The 26,386-nt window shown below is 51.9% G+C and overlaps 1 protein-coding gene across 1 annotated transcript in view; it reads right to left on the bottom strand.

Annotated features, from left to right (window-relative positions):
- LOC311178703 (cadherin-23) overlaps window positions 1-26,386 on the bottom strand; it is a gene marked incomplete at both ends in the record, with an annotated part of 86,423 nt that overhangs the window by 47,331 nt on the left and 12,706 nt on the right. Inside the window, 6 exons of the mRNA XM_084245443.1 lie at window positions 2,205-2,321; window positions 4,148-4,220; window positions 9,131-9,258; window positions 11,305-11,410; window positions 11,715-11,952; window positions 13,510-13,574. Of these exons, the coding sequence (XP_084101569.1) occupies window positions 2,205-2,321; window positions 4,148-4,220; window positions 9,131-9,258; window positions 11,305-11,410; window positions 11,715-11,952; window positions 13,510-13,574 (727 nt within the window). The remainder of the gene's footprint in view (window positions 1-2,204; window positions 2,322-4,147; window positions 4,221-9,130; window positions 9,259-11,304; window positions 11,411-11,714; window positions 11,953-13,509; window positions 13,575-26,386) is intronic.

A 26,386-nucleotide genomic window follows, 5' to 3' on the forward strand; every position in this document is an offset into this window, starting at 1 on the left:
TGGTATACTCTACCATAAAATAAGGGAGCTGGGCCAGATGTTACCCAGAGCCTCTTCTGCCCTGACATTTCCCTCCCCGATGCCTGGCCTGTCCTCTGGTCTGTGTAGGGTTGAGAAAGGAATTTGGGGTGGGGGTGAAGGGCAGTGAAGGTGCGAAGGCTGGGTCTGAAAGTCTGGCAAAGGTCTGCCCACTCCTTGCTGGGGTGGTGTCAATTAATTGGCAGGGCGAGGAAGAAATTAATCTCTAAAAAGTTTTAAACATGAACTTGTCGGCATGATAGATGGCTCCTCCTGTCTGGGAAATTAGATCCAATTAAGGCCACCTTTGTGAGCAGCCCTGGCTAATTTGACCGAGGAGCTCGGAGGAAAACACTTCCACCTTTGGAGCTGAAGAAACCATGCTAAGGCAGCAAGAAAATGTCTGGGTCATTATTAAAGGCCCCAGGGTGGAGACGGGGTTCCTGACTGGGGAACTGAAAGGTCAGTGTGCCCGCCACGGTATCTGGGTGGAGGCATGTGGCTCCAGCAGGGCTTTATATAAAGCAGTGTTGAAAGCTCAGGCTCTGGAGGTAGAAGTTCAGGCTCTGCAAATCTTTTGTCTAGTGACTTAGCCTCTCCTGTGCCTTGGTGTCCTTATCTGGAAGATGGAGAGCACCTGCTTCACAGTGGGGAAGAGGGTGAATGGAAGATGCCGGGTGGAGCACTTGGAGGAGCATGGAGCACTTGGCTAATGAGTTAACAATATGATTGAGCCCCCTGGAAATGTGGGCTCATTGAGGGCAGAAGCTCCAGAGTGCAGGGAGGAAGGCCCCCATTTTGTCAGAGGTGGAACGAGGGGCTTGGGGAGGCACCAGCCAACTGCCCCCCACCAGCTTCCAGGAAGGAGGATGAAAGAGAGACTGGAGGCAGACTTCGGCCAGGGTGGCATGGATAACTGGGAAATCTAATGCCCCACCAGGCCGCTGACCCTCTCTGGCAGAGACATTCCTCTCCTTCCCAGAGTGTGGGAAAGTGACTGCCAGGCTAGGAACTACGTCCCCAACCTCCCTGGCATCCAGGGTGACCAAGGCCTGGTTCTGGCCAAAAGTATGTGGGCGGAAGTGACAGATGTCACCTCTAGGCCTGGACCACAACATCCTGCACACTTCTCCATGCTCTTTCCTGCAGTGACTCTGGAAAAGGGAAGGGGCCTGGGTCCAGAGCCACCCTGTGGAAGGGTGTCTGCTGAAATGGCACTGGGCTGCTGCCTGAGTTACAATTTCTATTGTGTCAAACCACTGAGATTTGAGTTTCCTTTAGTGTCCACATACAGTTCCCTTATGTAATATAGAACTGGTACTTGGAAAAGGAGGTGGGGAGTATTACATGCCCACTAAGCTGACTTTGAACCCTGTGAGGACAGGGCCATGAACCCTTGTCCCTGGCACAGTACCTGGCAGAAAGTAGGTCCCTGGTAACATCTGAAAAAATATACAAATGTATGTCCAGGGGCCTCATATTCCTTCCCAGCTTCGGGCTCAAAAGCCTGGGGTTTCTCGTTGCTTTTTTTGTCTCCTCCCCTCCCTGCTTTCCCCATCTCCCAGCTTCAAGGAGGAGAGAAAGCTGAAGGGAGACATATGGAGAAATGAAGAAAGGAGTTATACGGGCTGAGCAGGGGACTGGGGCTGGGGACCTGCGGGTGAAACAGGCCAGAGAATGATGATGATAACCTCACTGGTAGCGCTTGTTATGTGCCAGGGGCTACTCTAAGTATGTGTCCTGTACTGACTCATGGAATCCACACAACAGCTCTGATGGGATCACCCTCATTTTGCAGGTGGAGGAACCAAGGTACATACTCTGTTAAGAGGAGGAGCCAGGATTCAAGAATGAGCTCTGCAGCTGGGGGGGAGGGGGGCAGTTTGGCTCCGGAGAGTAGCATGTTTGTCAGCTGTTTGTAAAACGGCATACACTGGCAATGTAACAGGACTCTTCACCACTGAAAGACATCCCTTAATAGATATATTTATATTGTGATTTTTTGGGGGGAGGAATAAAATTAGTAATCTCACATAATCTTTTAGGAATAAAACCAGGTGCTCAAAGCTGGTTTGCTCCCCCCAAAACCAAGGGTTTTCTGTGAAAGGGAAGAGCCTCAGGGCCTCTGGCAGGTCCAGGGCTGGGGATGGAGCCAGAGGACGAGGTGGAGGGGACAGGGGTCTTACCAGAGCGGGCGTTGATCCGAAACTGGGAGGAGCCCTCCAGGGAGTAGATGATGGACTCCTGGCCATACTCCCGGGAGCGGTCCAGGTCCGTGGCGTTCAGGAATAGCACTGTGGCTCCTTGGGGGGACAAGCACAGGAGTGTGGCTCACTCTGGGCTCACAACCAGGCACTGGACCAGCACAGGCCCAAGAGGAGGATGGGGGTCCCGATCCAGGTGGGAAGCCTGCCCTGCTGGTGACTCAGGGGGAGTCGGGCCCAGGTTCCCAGGTTATGCCAAGAAAAGGCCCGTGGAAGGGTGCCTGGAGCCCCTCCAAGCTCAACCTCACAGAACACTGCTTCTCCCAAACCCTTCCTGGCAGGCCACCATATTAAATACACTCAAACTGATCAGCTTTTACTTTAGAGTCAAAAAGAAATGAAGTTCCATATTAAATTAGTCTACATTTATTGTATTCAATTTCCATCTTGCTTTATCTTGCTCACAAGGGAAATTTATAAGAGTTTTTATTTTCTCTTTAATGTCTAGCTAAGGCCCTCACCTTCATTTCCATCTCTGTGAAATCCTGAGTTGAGGGGTTAGCCTTTCCAGCTCCCCGGTCAGATCCTGAGAGCAGGGTGTTTTGCAGCTATGGCCCCCTCCTCCCTGCCACCTCCAGGGGCTTTGGACTCTGGTCCCCTCCTGACACCCAATTGCCAATTCTGGCAGGGCAGTAAGGAGGTTCAGTTTGTGAATTTCTAGTCTCTACGCCCAGGATGGAATCCCACAGGTCCTCTGCCAACTGCCTGCACTTGTTTGAGCCTCAGCTTCTTTCTCCGTAAAATGGGTCTAACTATAGCCTATCTTGGGGGATTGCTGGCGAGGCTCCCTCAGGAGGTGTGCAGGCTGGGCCCAGTCACTCTGAGTTGTAGATGTGGTTACTATTGTGTTGATGAATTGATAGTCCCTGGAGGTGGAAGGGACCAGGTAGGGGGCTCTGGGTAAGGTAGGTTACTCTGGTTCCTTTCAGGTGACTGCAGGTTTCTGATCTGACTCAGTCCTGCCTGGAGCAGGAGGACAGGTTTATGGGACTGACACCCCTTTTATCCAAGTCCACTCAAAATGGAAGAGGATTAGTGCCATGATGTGGTCCATCTGTGGCAGAGTTCCTGGTGATGGTGGGGGTACAGGTGGCCACTTCAGCAGGGACATTCTCCAGGGAGTGACTTATTGAGAGGGGGTAAGATGGTGGGCACCAGATGCCAGGAGAGTAACCTAGAGCCTCTCGTAGCAGATTCATAGTGCCAAGGAGGATCTGCCTGACTCAGGCTATCCCCTGGCTTGTCCAGCTGTCCCCTACCTCCAGTTGTCCTTGACTCAGCTATTCCTGGCTCCAGATGTCCCCAGACTCTAGTTGTCTCTGACTACTCTGGCTGCTGCAGTAAATTCCTGACATAGGAGTTTTCCTCACTAGAACATTCCTTTCTGGCTATAGGTGTGAAGCTGCTGGCTTGCCTCGAGGACAGATGAGTTCCCTGGAAGTGGTGAGGAGATGGTAGTTTAGTCCTGCCATCTGAGAAATAACCTGAGGATGACCCTGCTGTTCTGTCCTCACTTAAGAACACACACCATCCTTTAAGGTCACTCCTTGGGCTGTCGTAGTCCCTGGAACCTGTTCACAGCACTGTAGTCTCAGAACTCTGCACACTCTTCTTTAATCATTCCCTTCCTGTTAGACTCTAGCTGCAGGAGAGCAGGGACCAGGTGCCCAGTGGAATGTTTACATACAGTGGGTACACCATACATAGTTGTTGGCTGGTAGGTAACTGCACAACTCCGCATGCACCTCTGTGTGTCCACTGGGCTGCTTGCCTTGGGAAACAGTCAGCAGGGCTGTGGGCATCCCTCAATTTGTGTGCAAAGTCAGGGGTCATATCTTAGGTGGCCTCCCCTGCTAGGTCCATACCTGCCATGATGTTCTCCACCACTGAGACTAAGTAGGCAGGCTTGCTGAAGGTGGGAGTGTTATCATTCTCATCCTGGAAGAAAAATAGACAGGTTGCAGGAACCAGGGAGACAGTCGGGGCTAGTCAGCTATCCAAGGCAGTCACTTAGGGGAGGCAGGGGCCAAGGGGAGGTTGGGCATGGCTGGCACTGGGGAGCTCGGGCCTCTTTATAACCAGTCAGGTGGGGCGTCACGGCCCATGCATCTGGTAGGGGCTGTGTGGCAGGCTGCGCCTCCCATGCTGTCTCTTGACAAGGTCTGGGCATTGCCATGGAGACTCCCTAGTACAGATCTTCTTTGGAAAGTGTAAGAACTCCCCTCTTCTGGGAAGTACAACTTTCCCTCTTCGGGGAGCATAGGAACTCCCCGCCTCTCGGGAGTCTCCCCCAATGCCCGGACCTTGTCAAGAGACAGCATGGGAGGCGCAGCTGCTGCAGGGCCGGATGCCCTCTGGCTGAGCTACAATTCCAGGAGGTAGGACAGGTCTTGGGGCAATAGGTGAGGGGTGAGGAAGGGACAGTGAGGGCTGGGGACAGGGGAATGAGGCAGCACTCAGAATTGCCTATAACTCCTAGCTCTCCTGGCTCTCCTCTGCCAGCTTACAGCTGAGCTCCAGCTCTTACTCCAGTTCTTCCAGCCTTAGTTCATCAGCACCCATACCTGGGATACCCACATGGACCTTCAAGATGATGGTGGAAGATTCTGGAAGACCCTCCCCCCCACCCCCAAAGGAAAGTGAAAGGAACAACCCAACCTGGAAGATACTGCAGCATGCAGCGGCAGGTGAGGTCAGTGGTTCCCAGAGCCTGAGTTCTACCCTCTTCACACACACAAGAACGACTCCTTGGCATCTCCCACCCTCACCTGTCTGTTAAATTTCAGCCCAGAGTCCACCACCTCCACTTTTAGAGCAATTCCTCCTCGGGTTCAGCCTTCACCAGTAACCAGGTGAGAGGCCAGATAGGGGCCAGAGGATGGTGTCGGGCCGTGGGGCTGAACTAGCAGGAGCGGGCCGGACACAGCTTTTGCCTCCTCTTGCTCTCCCTCTCTCTCTTCCATGAACCATCTCCTTCCTCTTCAATCAAGGGAGGCTTTCCTCCCCTTAAAGCTTTTATCCTCACCAAATGCTTTCTGCAATCACTTGACCAGAATTCTTTGTTCACTTCCTTTCAGAGCCTGGCCAGCCCACCTGACATGGCATCCTCCCCTTGTTGCAAAAGCCCTGCTCAGAGCTCAGGGCTCAGCATGCATCTTGGCCCAGGCAGTCTACAGTGGTCCACTGCCCGTGCTCGAACCACGGCCTCATCTCCCCATGGAGTCAGGAGCTCTTTGAATAGAAGCCCCTGGAGTCAGTCCCTTTTGCTGGAGTCACTACTTCTGGCTGAGCAAACAAGAGAGAGAGGGAAGCATGAGAGCTGGACAGCCACCCCTGAGACAGCCACCCCTGACATCCTGCCAGAACTGTGGTGCCCAGAAAAGGACCCTCTGCTCTCCCCAAGTCCCCTGGGTCTGGCAGCTCCTGCTGCTCTGACCCTGTCCCCAGCCTCGGAGAACTGGCAGTCACCTGACACCCAGTCACCTGACACTTAGCAGCACACCTGGGTAGCTGCTGGCCCTCAGCGCTGGCACGAGTGCCCCATATACGTATATATTTAAGCCTTCTGCATGGCTGCACGGAACAGCGCTGAGAATGTCAGTGACAGAGCATGAGGCAGAAACTTATTAGCAGTGATATTTCCCTGGATCCTGGCGCTGCATTCGCTATTAGTTCTAATTCAGCAGCTCCCTCTACAAAAGCTTATTGTCCCCTAATGGGAAATCTACAAACCGAGTTTGACTTCTTTATTAAAAACCAACAAGCAGTGGATGAAAAGGAATCACCTGGCCCCTCGCCCCCTCCTCCTTCTGCAGCCCTGTGGCTTTGATCTGTCTTTCTCCACCCCCAGCCTGGGCAGTAAGTGCAGCCATCAACTACTTCAGCTCTGCTGGTTGTTTTTCTCTCTCTTTTTTTCAACTGAGAGAAAATCCCTTTGGTGGAGGGAGGAGGCAGCTTAGCGAAGTGACAGCTACTTAAAAATTACCCACGTGCAAAATCAACCCAAAGGCGGTGACCTTTTCAAGCATGCTCCTCAGACGCAAGTGACTACTTGGTACAAAGCCCTGCTTGAGAGATGAAGCTCACTCACAGTCGAGGAAGCATCTGTCTTTGCTGCGGGACCCTGCTGCTGCTGAAGAGGGAGGGGGACAGGTGGACCCAGAGGGAAAGCAAGGTCCCAAGAGACAGCTTTGAGGAATTTGAGGACAGTGTCCCTTGTGCTGGGCTGAGGTGGCTCCAAGCCAGGGTGTATTCTGGCTTACCCAGGTGGATCCCTGCCCTACCCACCCTGGCACACAGCAACCCTGCTCCCTGGAGTCAGGAAGAGTCCACTCTTGCGCTCCTAGTGGGGAAAGGATAGTCGGTCCCTCAGCTGTCTTCCTGCTTACTCTGGCTCCATTTGAGGGACCGAGGCAAAAAGAAAAAGAGGCCTCTTGGGCTGGGTGTGTGTGTGGGGGGGTAGGGGGGAACCTTCCCTAACTGAGCCACAAAGTGGGAAGGGAGCGGAGGTTTGGGCAACCCCTGGGTTTCAAGATCCCCTCAAGGGCAGATTTTCCAAGGCCCTGTGCTATTCAAATCATGGTCCCCAGAACAGAAGTGTTAAGGTGGCCTGGAAGCTTGTTCCAAGAGCAGTTTCAGGCCCTTCTCAGACACACTCACTATGGATTTGCATTTTGAGAAGAACCCTGGGGAATTCATGGGTGCTTTGAGGAGTACTCCTCTCCTCTCTACCATACACACATAGGGATCTCCAAAGTTCCAGACCTACGGGTGGGGTGGAATGAATGTGAACCCAGGAATCAGAAACAGGTTCAAATCCTAGCCACTAGGACTTGAAACAAATTTAAATGCCACTTACTAGTTGGTAGGTGAGGAAGACACTGGTGACCCCCTTGGATATCCTAGCTGCTTCTTAGGTAAAATGGGACTGTGTAATATGAAAGCGCCTGGCACAGAATGGACCTCAAGAAATTTTAATACCCTCATGGCCAACTCCACCTGCCCATCCATGCGCTGGTGCAGGACACATCAATTTATTTCCTTAAACCTCCTCTACTCTCATCCGCTCCCTCATCTGCTTCCCCAAAGCCCCTGTCTGCCTGCCTTCTCTGGACCTCCCATTGGCACTAGGGACAGCAAGTAAACGGATGCTGCCGATGACGTGACTGTCTCAGCAGCTGCCACGGTGGCCAAGGGTACAGGTGTCACCCGCAAGAGTTCATGCCATCCTCATGATGACATCACGAGGCAGGATTCTGATTATCACTATCTTGCAGATAAAGAAACAGAAGCTCAGAGAGAACAAGAACCCCAGGCCACATAGCTAGAGGGTGGCAGAAAGAGTTTCAAAGCCATACACCTCCCCAGCCACGCTTCTCCCTCCAGGCTTCAGTCCCCTTCATGTCCCTCTAGCACCTGCTGCCAGACCTGTGCACAGTGGGCTCCCCTGTGCCTGAGCAGAGCAGGATACCGGCTAGTGGAAAGTGGTAAGTTGAAAGTTATTGTTGGGCTGTGGTCACGACTGGGAAACCAAGGTCAGGCTGGGGAGATGTGGGCAGGACTGGGGCTGTGTGGTGGAGAATACCAGGAAGTGGTTATGACGGGCAGGGAATGCATGCTAGTTCTTGGGCATCACCCTCTAAGTTTCAAGGGGGAGGTTGCAGGTTAAAGGCAGGCAAGGATAAGCTTCCCATGGAACTCCTCTGTCCTTCTCCCTGTCACCCCCCTGAAGCCTCAAGTGCCAGTTATGCAGCCCCAGACTCTCTGCCCTTCCCTTGCTGAGCCTCAACCTCCTATGCGGCCCGTACATGCTGCTCCCCCCACCACACGCAGCCTCCCCACCAGGCATCACCCTGGATTTTCCACCACTCCAGCCGCATCCTATTCAGCAAGTTTGGTTCCTTGCCGAGGACCTTTCCACCCAGGAGCTGGTCCCATATCCTTGGCCTCATGTCGAGAGGAAAAAGCTTGCTAAAACCAGGCATGGGGAAACAAAGCCAGCTGTGACAGGAAGGTCCCCCAGCAAGCCTGGCCTGGGTGAGATTTTTCTAAGTGTATGTCAAATCACAGTGTATCTCCTAACCTGACAATCTGATCTAATCCTCTTGCAGCCGGTAATGCACTAACTCTTCCATCAATGTGCTTTCTCCCTCTCCTGCAGGCAGCAGCTTTATGAGATGGGTCGGGATGGAAGGGCACGCTTGTGCATGCACTGTGGGGGCGTCTGGGGAGGGGGGAAAGGCCTGCTGGCCTGCTATCAGGCCAAGATCTGCATCCCCAGGATCCCTGGGGGAACAGCACAGGGCAAATGAACCAGTGTGGAGATGGATTCAGCAACTGATAAATTCCGACACAGAAAGCACTAGGGTGTGCTTGATATTCATGTTTGGTTTCAGGCCCCTTTAGATCTTCGGAGGAGCAGAAAAAGTAAAAAAGAAAGATGGGGAGAGAGAAGAGGAGATGGCCTCCCAACAATTCCCTTGCATTTTATGGAATGCAGCTATAAATGAAGGAATCCCATGGTGTTTTTCTCCCAGCTTGAGCCCTCCTCTTGTTCCCATCAGAGGGTGTCCCGAGGTCCTCAATGAAGCTAAGGCAGGACAATCTGGCTCTTTCAGGTCCCTGGGCCTTCCTGGCAAAGCTGGGAGGTAGCTTGGTTGCTGCCTCAAGGGCAGAACTTGACCAGGGGTACCCTCTGGGATAGTCTGCAGCCCCCAAGTGTGGGGGCACCCAAGGATGTAGGGACACAGTCCAACACCACTGAGTTTCAGGCAGGACCCCTGACACTCTGGGAATCACTCACCACCCCTTCCCCTGGAAGAGCCAGACCAGTGCCCCTGATTACTTACAAACACCTCGATGGTGACGGGGACAGTGCTATTCAGAGGGGGGTTGCCAGCATCCTTGGCCATGACCGTCAGATAAATCAGTCCATTGGGTATCTGTTCATAATCCAGGGGGCGACTTACGCTGATCACTGAAATGATAGGAACAGGCCCCCTGTAAGTAGACTTTACGTATCCGTCCAACCAGAATTTCCCTTTAGACAGAGGAGGTATGGCGGCAAACCTTTTTCCCCTCCTGCCTCTGAACTCCTAGGACCTCATGGTCTTGACTTAGGGTTTCTTAATCACATATGTACCAGACCTAGTGCTGAGACCTGCACTAGAAGCTCAGCTCAGAGCTTGCCCAAGTTCACACAGGCAGTAAATTGATAGAGCCAGGATTTGAGGCCAGGTTCATCTGAATCCAGAGCCCAGACTCTTCTTCCCCCATAGGTTCTACTGCCTGCTCGTCTGTCTGATCTCATCAGGCATTCCCTATCAATCTGGAAGCTGCTTGCAGGACAGGGTTATACCCCCGGCTCTCTGGCCCTGTCCTAGCTACCACTCCTCCCTCTAGATAAGCATAGGGCTCACCCACTGACTGCCCAATGTTGAGGTTGCCAGGGCGGGGAGCAGACAGCAGCCCCCTCCTCAGTCTCCTTTGGCCTGTCTTTTTATCTTCTTGTCTTTTTCCCTTCTTTTTTCTGCCTCATCCCTTCCTTTACCCTGTAAGCTACCCATGTCCACCCAGCAGCCTGCTCTGGGTGCTGTTAGGCCTCTTGGGAGCACACTGAGTACAGTGGGGCAGGTTTTACCCTCAGCATGACTCTGTTTAAGGGTAGGTGAAGACCCTTAACAACAGACAGACAGGTGGAGTCTGACTTTGGGGAGAGCCAAGATGGAGATCTAGGGCTTCAAATATCTTCTCCCCCAGCACTGCACATGTCTGAGCTCTCACCATTAGCACTCTTTAGTGCTAATCCATTGATTCTCAGTTTAGGGAGGGAAGGCATATTGGTTTGGGAGTGGGGGGCATAGGTGGTCTGCAAAGGCATTACAGCAATATTAAATTGCAACTTTCTATTTGGAAAATGGGAACACAATTATTGCTTTAGTAATATAAAACCTAAGGGGGTTCTTCTAGCTGAGAAGAGAGGGTGAGGTGTGAGGGTGGGCAGAGGCATGAAACTGCTCAGTATTTTTTATAGGAGGAACATAGATTTTATAGAGAACATTGGGCTGCATCATCTGAGGCCAGGACAGCAATTTCTGTGATTGCATTTTCTTGACACTGGAAGTGGAGGCAAGGGTTGGGGGTGGGGGGGTCAGGCAGGGAGAGGAGTGAGAAGATAGACCCAGAGTCATTTTACAGCCCATCTATTCTGCCTTGGGGATGCCTTACCCAGTCTTCAAGCATCAGGGAAGCTTTTCAGAAGTGGGGGTGCTCAACTGAGCCCTTAAAGTTAGACAGAGTTTAAAGGGAGAGAGAGCAAAGAAGCAGAGAGGAAGAGCTTTCTCAGCAGAAGGAACAGACTTGGCAAGGACATGGGAGCACACATTGCAAGGGGAGAGAAGAGTAAATGGTTCACAGAGGCCAGATTCTGGCGGGGGCTAGAGTGCTGAGAGGCAAGACTAGAGAGGCAGATCATAAGGGTTTCATTTCAAGTGCCAGGCCTGACGCTTTTCTATATGACATCAAGCAAGTGGTTCCCTGTCTCTAGGCCTTAATTGTCTCCTCTTGGAGCTGAAAGTTGCTGCTGCTGTTCCCTGCTGGGGTTCCAGGGACCAGGACTCACAGTGGCGCAGGCAGGGCAAGGTTCAGAGAGCTGAACTGAGCCTGGGTCAAGCAGAGAAAGGTACTGGCCTGAGAAGGTAGCATGCCTAAAGGAAGTTTGGCTGATAAACAGCCAAACATGCCCAGACAGCCTCAGTAGGAAATAGGAATCCCCCAGATTATGGTAACATCACATGCTGGGCTGCCATGGGCTGAAAACCTGGAGGAAGACCTGGCTGACGTGACAGTTCTGAACCCATGGGAGGGTAGTCCCAGGCTGGGTGTTGCTCCAGCCAATGTGGGTGGTGGGGCAGCTTCCTGAGTGGTCTAGGGTGTCTGGGAGACAGAAGCCCTTAGCCCCAAGAGTATCACAGGTGTTCAGCCCTGTCCCTGGGCTGGGCCCTCAGCCCTGCCCTACACGTACCTCCATAGCCCTCATACACGCTGATGTCAAAGTAGCTGCTGAAGGCAGAGGCGTTGACGATGCTGTAGGTGATCTGGTTGTTGGGAGGGGAGTCTTCATCTGTCGCCTGGAAAGAATGGCCAGTGGGGACCCATGAGCCTTCAGAGGGTTGGGGCCAGAAGAGGGTGGGCGGAGGAGAGGGCTGGCCCCCTCAGAGCCCCCTTCTTTGGGTGCTCCAGTCCTGGGTCATGGCCCAACATTTAAGTTGAGACAGACACTAGCCCCACTCAGTAACCAGGGAGGTGTGCTCAGAGAGACCCAGCCCCCAAATCTGGGCCAATTCTTGATGGGTGGGAGGTTAGCACCTCAATAAGGACTTCCTGAGGGTGAGTCGAGACAAAGGCACGGGGGAAGGACAGCCAGCATCTTACCCGGAGCCGCACCAGCTGCGTGACAGAAGGCTCATTCTCTCTCAGGGCACCGACATAGGCATCCTTCTGGAAGGTGGGCACATTGTCATTGACATCCAGCACGTTGATCCTCACCCGGCCAGTGGTCTCCTCGCCGCCCCCATCCCGGGCGATGACGGTCAAGGTGAAGCGCTGGATGAGCTCATAGTCCAGTCTGGCGATCAGCATGATGAGCCCTGTGTCCTTGTCCAGTGAGAACCTGTGCCACACAGCAAGGAAGTGGAGAACACCCCATTTTAAAGCAGACTTGTAGATAAGGGACTGTATTTACCAGTCTGTCCTTGTCCAAGGGGATAAATAGAAAGAAATGAAGTCTGAACTCTACCTTCTTTTTCACTCACCCTACATAAGCGACATGAGTAGGATGGTTATTTGTAATGGGGGGTGGGTGGGCTTTGAGGTGGTGGGCTGGCATCAGGACCACAGGAGAGGTGGAATGGGCAGGCCTTGAAAGGGCAGGAGGGGCTGATGTGATCAGGGAGCAAACACAGGCAGAATGGCCTCCACCAGCTGTGAACCGAGGCTGCCTACTGCGGTGTTTAGAGGTTAGTGAACTGTAACGGTCAGAAATTCTCCATCCCATCTGGTTCTGCACCCAAATGCTTTCACAGGCAGCAAAGCATCCAGAAGAGAGAGGGTGGTTGGTTCTCCCTTGGGATCTGCCTCCCCTACACACCCCTCAGCAACCTCCTCTGAGTTGTCAGGTGATACCTGCTTGCTCTGACCTGGTCTGTATCTGCCAGTCCTCAAGTCTGGTGGGTCCCAGCTCTAACTAAGAAAGCCCAAAGCCCAGAAGATGGGAGATGAGGAAATCCAAGATGATCAGGACAAGGACACATGACATGGCTGCCTGAGGGACAGATGCCCTGGGCATTCTTCCCACTCTCATCACAGAGTGGTGAAGAATGGGCAGGCGCACCTAACAATCTCCATCTCTTCCTGGTCATTCACACACAGTCAGGCTGCTAATCCAAGCTGACAGCCACTGACTTACTCATCCTGTTGAGCTTCTAGATGCATCAGACACTTCATTTTTAGAAGCAGACCTGCCCTCTGAATTCAACCTGACTTTTGGTGATCTTAAAATGAGAGGGTTTCCCCTGGGCTCAGGTAAACTGAAGATAAGGCAAAGAGAGGGCACAGATCCATAGTGGGGACAGAGCAAGGCTGGCACAGTCAGGCCAGAGTCCAGCCACCCACCCAGGCTAGGTCATGTTGTGAGTCCCCTCCTGCTGGAGGCTTTGTGTCCTGGTGATAAAGACTACACACAGAGACCTGGCCCCGCAAGCTGTGTGACTTTGGGCAAGTGACTTAACCTCTCGGGGCTACAGTTTCCACATCTGTGAAGTGGGGATGATAACAGTGCCTAGTGCTGACATCCCCCAACCTGCATTTAGTTGTGAGGGTTACATCAGATAACGGGTGTAAAGCGCTTGACAATGAGCCTGACACAGTAAGGGCTTTGTCAATGCTAGCCACTGCTGCTGGTGTGGTATCATGAGGACTTCTAGGCTCTTCATTCCCAAAGCTAAAGGCTATGCTTTGAGGGTCAGAGAAACTATGCCCCAGAATGTTGAGGAGATTTGGGCAAGACCACACCATGATCAGGACCAAACCAGCAGTGGTTCCCTTGGGCTCTGCCTCCAACTCTGAGTGCTGGCCCTGGGGCACAGCACCCTCCCTGGGCACCGGCTGAGAAGTTTCCCCAACCATGCAAGGGGCAGAGAGCCACTGTGGTGGGCTGGGGCAATCTCACCGGTCAGGGTCATCACTGAAGAAGTAGTTCACTTCTCCAAAGGTGCCCACGTCATTGTCTGTAGCCTGCAAAGGTCAGAACAAAAAATCATTACTGCCATGTGAAGCAAAGCCTTGATCTCACCAGAAAATGTGCACAGTGAACCTGTGATTCTCCCATACAACTCCTCTAGCCCAGGCTGAATTTTCTAGAGCCTTGCTGCATAAAACGGTTACCAGCAGTCACACATTTATATGAGAGAGAGCAGTTCAAGAGGATCTTTAGTTCTTCCACTTAGACCCCTAACTTTGTACAACCTCCCCTCCTAGACTCAGGTCAGGCAGGCTTGTTCCTACAGATGCTCAGTAGGGCTTACAGGAGAGGCTGGCCCTGCACCTGTGGCTGGGGCCACAACCTGCAGGTTCGCAAAATATGCCAAACAAAGGCAGGGGTGGGTTTAACCACATGGTGGATCCTTCCAGTGATTCTCCCGCAGTCCCCAAAGTCTCCAAGACAGATGAGCTACCTCATGGGAGAGGCCCCTACTCCTTTTAACCCTGGAAATAATCCACTGCATGCAGAGGGCTGAATGCCATCTGGTTGGCAAGCTCTCCTGCTGGAAACAGTGTGCTGCCCACCCATTTCTCTATTCAAGTATGAGCAGGAGCTGCCAGCTCTGCCCACATCCACAGGGACTGGGCTAGGAGCGGCCCTCGACCACTAGGGCCTGGAGTTCTGCTTTGTTGCCAGGGGTGAAAACTTTCCTGGGGGCAGTGATGCTGGGATGATGGGAAATGGGTGCTACTGGATGGGTGGGCAGGATGGTGTCCCTAAAGGACTGCTGGGAGAAGGCAAGGGCTGAGCTCTGGCCATTCAACACTCCTTTCCATCTCAGTTTGGTTTCTGAGAAACTTTTTACCCAGGCCAGTCCATGCTGGCTTCTGAGACAGGTGGGAGGAAGGCCTGATCCACGCCAATGGCCATGGCAGGGATGGTGCCACTGCCAGGCTGTGCCGCTGTCACACCTTTTACCTTCAGAGAACTCCCACCCATGTTTGTCATGATCTCATTTTAGCCCCATGCCACGTGATGAAGACAACAGATATTTCCACCCACCTCATAGGTCACAAAATTGAGGCCCTGATGCCAGGGAGGCTAGAGGTAACCCTGTCACCACTCTAGGCCAGGAGCAGGCTCTAAGCAGAGTGGGGCAGAAGCTGGGATTCCCCACTCCAAGCTTGGGTTCTTTTCTTTAGGTTGCTGGAGAGAGGTCCCTTTCTTCCATTGCCTCCCTTCTAGTTTGAAAGTGGGCTTGGCTTCTGGGGCTTCTGCATCATCCCTGGGATGGTGACAGCCCACAGTGCAGGCTAAATGACACCATTCGCTCAATAGTGACCTATGAGCATACACTCTGTCTGGTACCAAGACCCTTCCCAGGCCACTGCCTGGATCTGGGCAAGTTGCTGTTTGCCACTAGATGCCAGGAGGGAAAGACCTTGGACTGGCCTTGGGGTCCACCAAGCATCTGTTTGATATATACTTGGGGTTTTTCTACAAGATTGTGATTAAAGTTCCACTGCTGAAAATGTTTCCATAGCTTTTTCTGTTTTACTTTTATTTGATTTTTTCTTCTTTATTGAGGACCAATTGACAAAGTTGTAAAATATCTTAAGTGGTAACTTAATATATTCCCACCAATTGACATACCCATCACCTCACACATCACCTCACACATTTACCCTGTGTTCTATCTCATAGTAAACGTCAGTGATGCACTGCAGTGCTGGCAACCCCAGTCGCCAGGTCCTCAGATCTTCTACAACTGAAAGTTTGTGCCATTTTATCAGTCCTGCCCTATTTTCCCCTAGCCTCAGTGCCTTTGTACCAAGTACTTTTTGAGGTACCTTTCAAGATCCCCAGATTCTGTGAAATCTGTTCAATTCTATGATTTTTATGACAAACCTGATTTTTCATGGAAAAGCTGTTTTGCACTCAGGAAGGCAGATAAGTGGACAAGATATTTCTATTCCAAGTGACTCCGAGAGGGGGGAATAATGTTTACAACCAAAGGCTTAAAATCGTAAGTTATCCAGAAAGTGCGGTCATACAGAAAGAAGCCATTTCCGGGGCTGTGGGCAGCCGCTTTTATAGGACTCCCTCTTGTGCCCCATTTCCACTCAGCGCCCCTACTGTTTCTGTTCCAGCAGACTCTGTGTGGACCTCGACCCTCTCCTCTGTCCCCGCCAGGCTCTGAGTACAACACAAGTTCTCAGCAGATATATAGCAAATAAATGAAAAGGGAGATGAAGGACTATATAACCTCGCCCCCCGAACCCGGGACTGACACCCTGACAGACCCTCTCTGTCACCCCTCATGACAACTGCTGTTCACTGAGACCTTGCTCTGATCACATGTTCTATCTACATGACAACTCTGGAAGGTGGCTACTATTATCAATACCACCTCCAGTTCATGGATGGGGAAGCTGAGGCAGAGAGCAGATAACTCACCCAAGGTTTCATAGCAAAAAAGGGGGCAGAACCAGCGATGGTACCCAGTGCTGTCTTGCCACGCCCTTAGCCTCTATGTGCTATTGCTTCTGAACGAAGAGGAGAACTTGTTCTCAGATGGAAAGGCACCTGGTTATTTTAGGGGAGAGGAGACCAAAGCCCCTCATAATAAGCCCACCTCTCCCCTCCCCTCCCTGGGACCTAAGCTCCCTTTTGTTCCTGATAAACAATTGTTATTACATGTTGTTATCAGACGCTGACAACTGTAGCTTGGTCTGGGGAAGGGCCGACCAGATGCCATCAGGCCCCCTGGAGTGGGCAGTGTTGTGCAGAGACCCATGTTCCTGGCCAGTGTCAACCGCCCAGGTCACTGTGTGACCAAAGAGCAACCTCTGGGTGTGTCACGGGAAAGAATGCCAGATTCATGTCTCTGGAAAGAGCCTGGCATATGGCAGATCTCCCCACATGCTTGCAAAAGGGGTGAAGAGTAATAAGAAGGGGGTGGTGGAGAGAGAAAAGGGAGTGGGTAGAGAGATGGAGCAAAGGCAAGGAAGACACAAGATCAGAGGGTGTGCAGCAAGAGAAGGGGAAGGAGAAAGGTGGAAGGAGCCAAGGTTCTCTTGTCCAGTCCCCTGCACCCTGTGGTGTGGAGCAGCAGAAGCATCAGGAGATTAGGTGATGAGTTCCTGGGGGACAAAATGGGACTGTCTTCTCTCTCCAGGCAGACACTGGCTCCCGCTTCCACCAGGACTACTGGGCATAGTCATGGCTCCCACAGTGACCCCTCTCCCCAGGGACCTCTCACTGCCCGCCTGGGCTGCCAGTGCTGACCAGGGAAGATTTGTGAGTCCTTTAGTGCCACCGTCTAATGACCCTATGAAATATGTATGCCTGGTGAAGAGGAGAGGGAGAATTTTCATTTTTCAAACGCATGAAGCAGAATAATAAAAAGATGAAAAGCTGCTTCTCTGCCCCTGCCAGGGTGAGAACAGCTGGCAATGACAGAGGGCCTGGCCATGGTGCTCTGGCCAGCACCAGGCTGCAGTAGGGCAGAGTTAGGGGCCCTGTGCCTGGGGGCAGGAGGCAGCAAATCTGGCCATGCTGCAGTCCTGCTGGAGGCCTTCCAGGGCAACCTAGAGGGGGACAGGCCCCCTCCTCCATATGATTTCACAGGCCCAATACTCCAGCCTGTGCTGCTGGCTCTGGCCATCTCTGACCTGGGCCAGGCTGTCTCTGCCCATGCTGCGCCTCTGCCCAGATGGCATCTTTCCTCTGCAACCTGGCTTACCCACTCCTGTCGCCCCTGACTCCCCAAGGTTGGGTTAGGGCTCTGCCCTACTCCAAATGTCCCCAGACCTGAAAGTACCGCTGAGCTTAGGCTGTATACTGAGGTGGTTCTCACTCTACTAGGCAGGGCAGGGTCCATGGGGCCTAGCACAAGTCCTGGATATAAAGGCGTCTTGGGAAAGAGATGGTATCTTTGTCATGTGTAGCTACTTCTCTGTTCTCATCTACATCACACATTAGTGTTCAGATTACTTTTACCCTGCTCCCTGAGGCAGGTACTGCTATGATCCCGAGCTCCCTGCCTTTAACAAATGAGGAAATAGACACGATAATGTTAAGTAACTCACTTAAGATCTCATGGCTGCTAAATGGCAGAGCTGGTCTTCAAATTTCCCTTTAAATCCATGTAGCACCTTGTAGGATAAGTGCTCCCGAGCGCCATCCTATGGCAGTAACCCTGAGGAGCTGACCTGGTAGCTAGCAGGCTGGTGACGGGCTCTAATTCCAGCCCCACTCTGCTGGTTAGGGTACTTTATAAACAACTGCCTTGCCAAGACTTGATTCCTGGCTGACCAACAGACGAATCAAATACCAGACAGTGAGCTGTGGGCCACTTGGAAGGAGGGTTTGCAAAGTGACAAGGGGTCTGTGCACAGAAAACAAAATGTCCTCCTCATGCCATGAAAACCCCCACCCTCGAGCCCTGTTCTAGAAACAAGCATGCCCATCTCCTTAAAAGGTGATTTACGGAGTCTCACAGACCAGTCAGATGATGACTGGGATGGTTGAAGGGGACAGCCCAGCTGCCAGGCTGGGTGGCCCTCACACTGTACCCAGCTACACTAAAAATGCCAAGCCAGGGTTCCAAGTGAGCACCTCAGCTGTGCAGTAGGGCCTACTTCTAGTGCCTCTGTGTTCCCGAAACTCTCCAACCAGAGTTAGAAACTTGCCCACAGGCACACACTAATACATCTTACTACTTGCCAAAGCTCTCATAAAAGGTCCAGGGACAAGAAGTCATAGCCAATGGCCGAAGTGATCGTCTTCTGCTCAAGAACCTTCAATGGCTCCCTACTGCTGCAGAATTCTAGACCCGCACCTCTGTCAAGGTTCTGCAGAGTCTGGCTGGCCCTGACAGTCCTATATCCATTTCTCTCTCTGATGCACCCAGATTGTTCTCTCATTTCTTGGTTGCACCACCCATTCCCTCTGCAGCAGCTGTCTAAAATCCCACCCACCTTGAAGGCCCCCTAGTTGTCCCCTCTCTTAGGAAGCTTCCCGACCATTTACTGTTCTTGACCCGAGAACCCAAGCTGTTCCTCTCTGGGAAACAACAGCACATTCTGCTATTCCTGAAAAATGCCTGTGCACGCCCCCTTCCACCCCTCAAGGGAAAAGTCTACATCTGGCTCACTTTTTTATCCTCTGTCATGCCCACTATAGGGCTCAAAATCTTTGCCCTATCTTTTGGGATTTCCATTGCCAGCCATTAAGAATCATCATGGCCTTCATTCTGGCATGTGTGTGTGTGTGGGGGGGGAGCTAATGTTCCCTCCACCAGCAGACAACATGGTGAGTGCCATCAGCTAGAGTAGGGTCACTCTGGTGCCCAGGAGGTGCAGCTGGAGTTGATAAAGCATCTCCAAGGGTTCAGCTCAGCTCTCCTGGTTGGGGCGGGGGGCAGGAGGCTGGGGGAGCTCCCTCAATGATCCACGAAATCAGCCTGCCAGGGTATGAACACAGTGGGTAGAGAAGGGCAGAGTGGGTGGGGTCGGGGGGCAAAGATGGAGGACACCTGGCACCCCACAGAAAGAACCTTCATGAAGGCTTTGACTCAGTCACTTTTTCGTTAAATTTTCTTTTTTTTTTTTTTTTTTTTTTTTTTTTTTAATTTTATTTTTTTATTTTTATTTTTTTTTTTAAATAAATTTTATTGTTATATTCCCCATACAATTGCAGCCCCCCCATTCTGACCCCAATCCCTCCCCTCCCGCCCCCCTAAAAGTGTCTCTGGTTCATAGTTTTTTGTTGATTTTGATTTTCACTATCTTATAGTTATTCATTTTCCTGGTCCCTTATTTAAGTTTTCTAGATTCCTGCTATGAGTGAGACCATCCGGTATTTTTCTTTTTCTTTTTGGCTTATTTCGCTGAGCATGATCCCTTCCAGCGCCATCCATGTTGCTGCAAATTGCATGTGTTTATCTTTTTTGAATGCTGAGTAATATTCCATGGTATATATGTACCACATCTTCTTGATCCAGTCATCTATTTTTGGGCATTTGGGTTGTTTCCAAAGCTTAGCTATTGTAAACAGTGCTGCTATAAACATAGGGGTGCAGGTGTTCTTTGGAATTGATGTTTCTGTGTCCTTTGGGTAAATACCTAGGAGTGGAATTGCTGGATCATATGGAAGCTCTATGTTTAGTAGGTCCAGAAATCTCCACACAGCTTTCCACAGTGGTTGGACCAGTTTGCACTCCCACCAACAGTGCAGAAGAGTTCCTTTTTCTCCACACCCTCGCCAACATTTGTTGTTGCTAGTTTTTTTAATAGGTGCCATTCTCACTGGTGTAAGATGGTATCTCATGGTAGTTTTGATTTGCATTTCCCTGATGACAAGTGATGTTGAACATTTTTTCATTTTTCGTTAAATTTTCTTTTGAGTTTTTCCAATGTGCCAGGCACTGAAGTCATGGCCACAAGCGTGACAATGCCCTGGCAGGAACGTGGTTTACAATCAGGAAGGGGAGACAGACAATAACAGGGGTGAGAAAGAACTAAATAACATGAATTTCAGACAGTAAGAACTGTGAGAAAAATCAAGCAGAAAATGGGCTGGTGGGTGATTGTGGTTGCTATTTTAGATTGACCAGTTCTAGGGCAGTTGTTTGGCAAGATGTACTTGGGTCTACAGGACAGTCATCTGCTGGCCACAGAGAAGCTGGCTAGCTCCAGGGAGAGACCTGCCTTTCTGAAGGCAGAGTCCTAGAAAACTCAGGCCATTTCTGCATCCCCGGCCAGCAGCCCCCACGGAGGCATCTGCAGCTCTGGGAGACAGGTGGCAGGTCAGCAGCGTGTGTCCCAGCGGTCAGTGTGTGTGGAGAGGGCCGAGTGGGACTGGCTGCTGCCCGGCGCCTGATTTATAAGGCATCTCCTCCGATTCTCCCCAACCCTGGCATTACCAGCAAAACTAATTCCCTCATTTGGGCCTTTATAATTGCATCCGTGAGTGCTTATTTCTGTGATGGACAATGCCAGCAGAAGTGTAATTTTCTTCTGCTGACAAAAAGGAAAAAAATAAATACACATGGAGGGGATATTTTAAAGGTTAAGACAAGGTGAGCCTGTGGTGGGGAAGAACCACATCTTCAGACTGGCTAGGCCCAAGTCAGAAATGCCCATCTCCCCCTGCCTCTGAGGGGGACAGGGGTTACGATGGTGCCCTCTGCCTTCCCTTTGAGCACTTACTATGTGCCATGTACTGTGCCTAGTATTTCCCACACTTTTATTTCATTCCAACTTCTCACCAGTTTCATGGGGACAGCAAAGATATTATCCTCATTTATAGTTGAGCCAAGAAACTGAGGCTCAGAGAGGTTGATCAACTTGCCTGAGGTCAAACAGCCACAGGGCTGGAACACTAACGCAACACCATTACTCCAAGATATGTTCTCTTAACCATCTACCCCTCCCCATTGCTGGGGTCAGGGGACAGGAGTCTTCCTTCAGTCTCAGAGCTTAGCTGTGGGACCTAGGATGCTCCTACCACGATTCTCTTCACCCTGTAGAAGCCAGATGGGTCCCCAATAGCAATATTCTCCTTGTTACATTCTTTCTGCATAACAAGGGTAGGCTACCACCAACTGCCCATCGCAGAGGCAGCAGGGGTCTCTGGCCATGGTATCTCAGGTTGCAGACCCTTAGCCAAGACCCTTCATCATTCCCACTGGTGCCTTCCACAGACCCTCAAAGAAGGCACCCTTATCCCTGCTCCAAGCTTGGTCTTAGACTGTGCAGGTAACTCAGGGTCTAGACCAGGGAAGGCTGCATAGTCCATCCCTGCTAAAGGCAGCCTGGCAGCTGTGTTGTGTGCCCTGTCCCACCCCCAGGGCCTAGCTCTCCCTCTGACCCATGTGCTAGGCTCTATGCCCAGTCCAGCTCCCACCCTTTGATATTAACCACATCATTGCATGTCCCGCTCCCAGGGGACCCACCATTTCAGCCATGTGTTCCTGTCTTTTAGTTGCCTCCCAAGAGCCTCTTCTGTCTGAGTCTGTTTTCTCGAACCGTTAATCCATCTCCCCCTCTCCTATTCACTTGCCCTTACAGGGTGCTGGCATTGCTGACACTGTCCCCATGCCTCCCTGTACCTCACTGTTGTCCCTCACCTTGGCCTTGTAGATGGCCACCTGCTGGCGTGGGGCCTTATGCCCTGGCCTGAATCTCGCCTGTTCTGGCCTTCTCACTAGTTTCCTTACAAACTTGGGCCGTTTGCGTGCTGCTACACTCTTGATATCGCTGCCCCCTCCTTGGGGACAGACGCCCTCCTATCTCATGGTTTTGAAATGCTTCACCCCTCTTTATAGCTTGGCAAGTCCTATAATGTCTTCTCTCTGTGTCCTCGCACTTACTTTCCTCTTCGCACACATGCACACCTCTTTCTCTTCCACTCTCTGCCTCAGGCAGCCACAATACCTCCTTCTCCCATCCCCACATACTCCATAGAAACCTCCTCCCTGGGCCTCCCCTGGTGGTGCAGCGGTTGAGCTCTGGGTTGCGAAGCTGCCCGCAGCCTCTGCAGTGCCGGTTCGATCCCCGGCCACTGGCGAGGGTCCTACATGGCGCACAGACCTCTCCTGCCGCCCGCTGCTCCCCTCAGCAGTGTACTTTGTCAGTCTGCCTATTCTACTCTCCGCTCGGGCTCTGGTGAGTTCTCTCACCCTCCCGTGCCTCTGACTGTACACAGTGCTTGTGTAAATAAATAAATCTTAAAAAAAAAAAAAAAAGAAACCCCCTCCCTTTCTGTTTGGTAAACCCCAGCCGGTCACACACTCACACATGGAGATGGGCACATACTCTCTGTCTCAAGCGATCCCCACCCCCATCCTAGTCTCAGACCCTGTAGCCCTGCCACTCCCGCTCCCCAGCCACCTGTGCACCTCTCCCCATAGGCAGGGAGCTGACAGACACACACTCAATCACTCCCTGCCAGTGCCAGCACCCCCTGGTCACGCATGCTCGATTGGATGCCCCGCACGGGGCTTCTGCTCTGAAGCAAGGCGGGCCCAGCTGCCTCCCCGGCAGCCCTGGGTCCCAGCAACAACGGCAGGCAGTGGGTGCCAGTGAGCAGTTCTGCTCCCATGCACAAATCTGCAGAGAAGGGCATGCAGTACAATTTGTTCAGGAAACAATAGCAATGTTTGACATGTCATAAGGATTGATGGAGCAGAAATTTACATGGGAGAATGCATTTTTAAACAGCTCCATGGAGCCCCAGTGCTTCGCTGGTAATGCTTTCCACATTCATCATTCGCTGAGCCCTTCTGAATAACTCCTTAAACTACGTGAGATTAACTGTACTCTGGCAAGCTCCGGGGACCTGGTAATGGTTGGTCAGGCAGGAGGGCCTGTGCTGGAGGGACCTAGAAGCCCAGAGGCAGGGGTGACCTCCACTTGGCCTGATTAGTCTCATGAGGCCCACTCTCTCCCCTATTCCCACACTCACTACCATGGTCCTATGGTTGAGGATTCGTCTATGGGATAGTGCCCGAAGGTCAGAAACATCCTTCTGGGAAAATGCTTGGCATGTCATCTCAGCTGGAAGCCATTTACTGAGAAAGAAGCCAGGGCTGATGTGTGGAAGCAAGTATGTGAATAGAGCCAACGTAAGAGTTGCCTGGAAACTGCTGCTCCCAGTGCTTTTCACAGGGGCCTCTGGATAGGGGCAATGGGCATGCTCCTGGGAGGAGAGAAGTGGTACAGCTGGAAAGAAAATGCCCCCCCACTGGATTCTGTGTAGGGGATAAGAAGGTGTGAGTTCCAGGTGGGCATAGGTATTAGGGAGAGACTTGATAGGATGCGGGAGAAATTGCTGGGAGGCTGTGGGTCATAGGAAGACAGACATTCAAAAAAGCCCTCCAGGTCTTGTTTTGGCCCTGGTGGCCTTAGGACAAGAGCGTGCTCCTGGAAAGACTGGGGCTAGCAGCCTGGGACAGAGGTTCAGAGCACATGATAGGGTAGGGGGAGCAGAGTGGAGGGCAGTTAGGGAAGAGGGAATGTGACTGGTGTGGGGAGAGGGTGCAAAAAAGGGGAACGTTATATTTGGACCACCACTCCATCCTTGCCCAAGGCAGACATTACTAATTGATTATGGTACTGAGAGCAGCAAAGGCCCCAAGGTCTCACTCAACCCAGTGTTCTCTACAGATGTCTTAGAGAGTCAGAATTATGCCTCCCACCTGGGGGATAGAGTGGAAGACTAGGCATAAAGGCCTCAAAAAGAATTTGTGGCTAAGTGCAGAGGCATGAAAATACCAGCCAAATGGGAGGCAGCTCTGAGTTCCAGTCTGGCTTATGCCCTTATCATGAGTCGCAGACTGTAAAAGCTGGGCCTGGGAGCTGCATGGACTCCTGACACTCTGGGGCCAGCAGCCTGTTCTCCACCAGAGCCAGGGGGAGTGTGGACAACACAAGCACATGGTCCTTGTCTGGTCTCCAAGAGCACTTAAAACCAATGCAAAGTGCTGGCCACGGACCCCAGCCTGACATGGGCCAGCCTCCTCTGCCTCTGACCTCCTCCCCTGGTCCTGCCATCACCCCACTCTCATCACTCAGTCTTTGGTCCCAAGCTGGCTATGCTCAGTCCTGCTTCTCAACCTTTGCACTAGCAGCTCTCTGCTAATAAAGCTCTGCACCAGCTCCCCTGAAGCAAGAGCCTTTTCACCCCTGGGGTCTCAGCTGACAGGACATTTGCATTTGTAAAGGTATTTGCATTTCTGAAAGTTCTCCCTGAAGGTCTCTGGGAGAAAAAACTCCTGGGGGAGGACCCTATGCCCAGAACTGAAGTGGTGGCTGCAGTCACCTGTGCAGCAGGGAGAGGTGAAGGGGGGGCCTGGAACAGGGTGGCCAGGGGCGGTGTTGGAAAGCGGTGGCCAGACTCAGCTGGAGCTAACAGGTCTTGCTGGTGACTGGACCTGGTGGGTAAGGACATAGTTTCAGAAGGAACATCGGGGCAAACATTACTGGCTATCTTCTATCTTCCTGCCTTGTGAGGGCAGGAACCCTGTCTGCCCTGTTTCCCATGGGACCCTGCATCCAACCACGCCTCACACATACGAGCCCTCAACAAACAGCAGCTGAATAAATGAAAGATTGAATGAGGACAGGGCCTCCCCGGTGGCGCAGCGGTTGAGCGCTGGGTTGTGAAGCTGTCCGTGGCCTCTGCGGCGCCGGTTCGATCCCCGGCTGCTCCCCGGCCACCGGAGGAGGGTCCCACATGGCGCGCAGACCTCTCCTGCCGCCCGCTGCTCCCCTCAGCAGTGTACTTCGGTCCTTCTGCCTGCTCTGCTCCCCGCTCTGGCTCTGGTGAATTCTCTCACCCTCCCGTGCTTCTGACTGTACCCAGTGCTTATATAAACAAACAAACAAATAAATAAAACATGCCTCTATAAAAAAAAAAAAAAAGATTGAATGAGGACAGTATATTTGCTGACTTCTGAGGTTCTTTCTGCCAGTGACAAGCCAGGAGTTGCAAATCCTAAGTAGATGGCCTTCTAGGGAGGGAAGGACAGCGCAAGGATGCTAACTGGGAGAGGAGGGAGGGAGGAAGACATAAAAAGAAAGGAGGAAAAGAGAAGAGGAAGGATGAAGAGATCAGAATAGAATTTTTTTTTTTGGTCTCAGTCTAGGCCTTAGTTTCCTCATCTGTAAAATGGGACCAATAAAAGTACCTGCCTCGTGGGGTTTTTGTAGTGGTTAAAGAAGGTGCTACATGTTAGGTGCTTTCGACTAGTACTTGGCACACACCACTTTCTATTAGTAAGAATATTAGTAGTATTCCTGGCCCGGATTCAAACCAACCTTTTTTCCTCGTCCTCCACAGCTTTTTCCTGCTAGTCCTCTCTCAGCCTCTCTGCTGCCTGGGCTGTTCTGAAAGTGGGCTGGGTGGACAGGGAAGTGGCAGGAGCTCTGCAGGAGGCCCCCTGTATTCATGTGTCATTCTGGTGTAGAGGGGGGAGGGAGGAGAATCAGGCTGATAGCCTGACAGATGCTCCCAAGGTGTGGCGTCCCTGGCTTGCTTGTTATTTCAGACACAGTGTTGTTCTGCCCTCCCTACCCCTTCTTTATTTCCCTTTATTTTATTTTAAAACCTGGAAATAGAAATTGATGGGGAGCAAATTGCTCTGGCCAGCAGTTCTGTGCTTAAAGGAGTCTTCGTGGGAAAGCAATTATAGGATGTCAAGGGCTGTCAGGGTGGCCGAGGACGGGCAGCTGCCTATGCCTGGCCCTGCCTGGTGGTCCCACGCCTACCGGGAGACACTTGAGCCAGTCAGGAGGAGAGCAGGGACCCTTTGAAGTGATGGGGATCACAGAGGGATTCCTATCCTTCTTCAGTGTTACCCATGGGCCTGGCCCTGGGTGAGAACAGAATTGCCCCCAATCTGTAAAATGACCAGCAAGATGGGGTCACCCAGGCCATTTTATAGATGAAGCAACTCCAGCTGATAATAACTGCAAACATAGTAATAAGTTTCCCCTTGTTTAGCCTTTATGGGGTACCAGGCATTATTCAAAGGATCTCTGTGGTTAATATGTTTCATTTCCACATCCACTCTGTGAGATGAGTACTAGCATAGCTCTCTATTTATGGGTGTGCAAGTGTTGCACACTACCTGAGTGCTCCCTGTGGTGTTTTTCCTCAAGGAAGCAGGGCTGGGGGAGAGGAATGATAGAGTAGCCACCTCCCCAGAGCTGCCCTCACTCAGCAGGGCCTGAGAGTTGCTGCATCAACACACAAGTTGCCTTATCCTGAGCTCTGATAACTGGGGCACAGTCTCCCCCCTAGATTTCCCAGTGGTCTGAGTCCCAGGAGCCCACAG

The sequence above is a fragment of the Talpa europaea genome, assembly GCF_964194135.1.
Source record: "Talpa europaea genome assembly, chromosome: 10".
Classification (NCBI taxonomy): domain Eukaryota; kingdom Metazoa; phylum Chordata; class Mammalia; order Eulipotyphla; family Talpidae; genus Talpa; species Talpa europaea.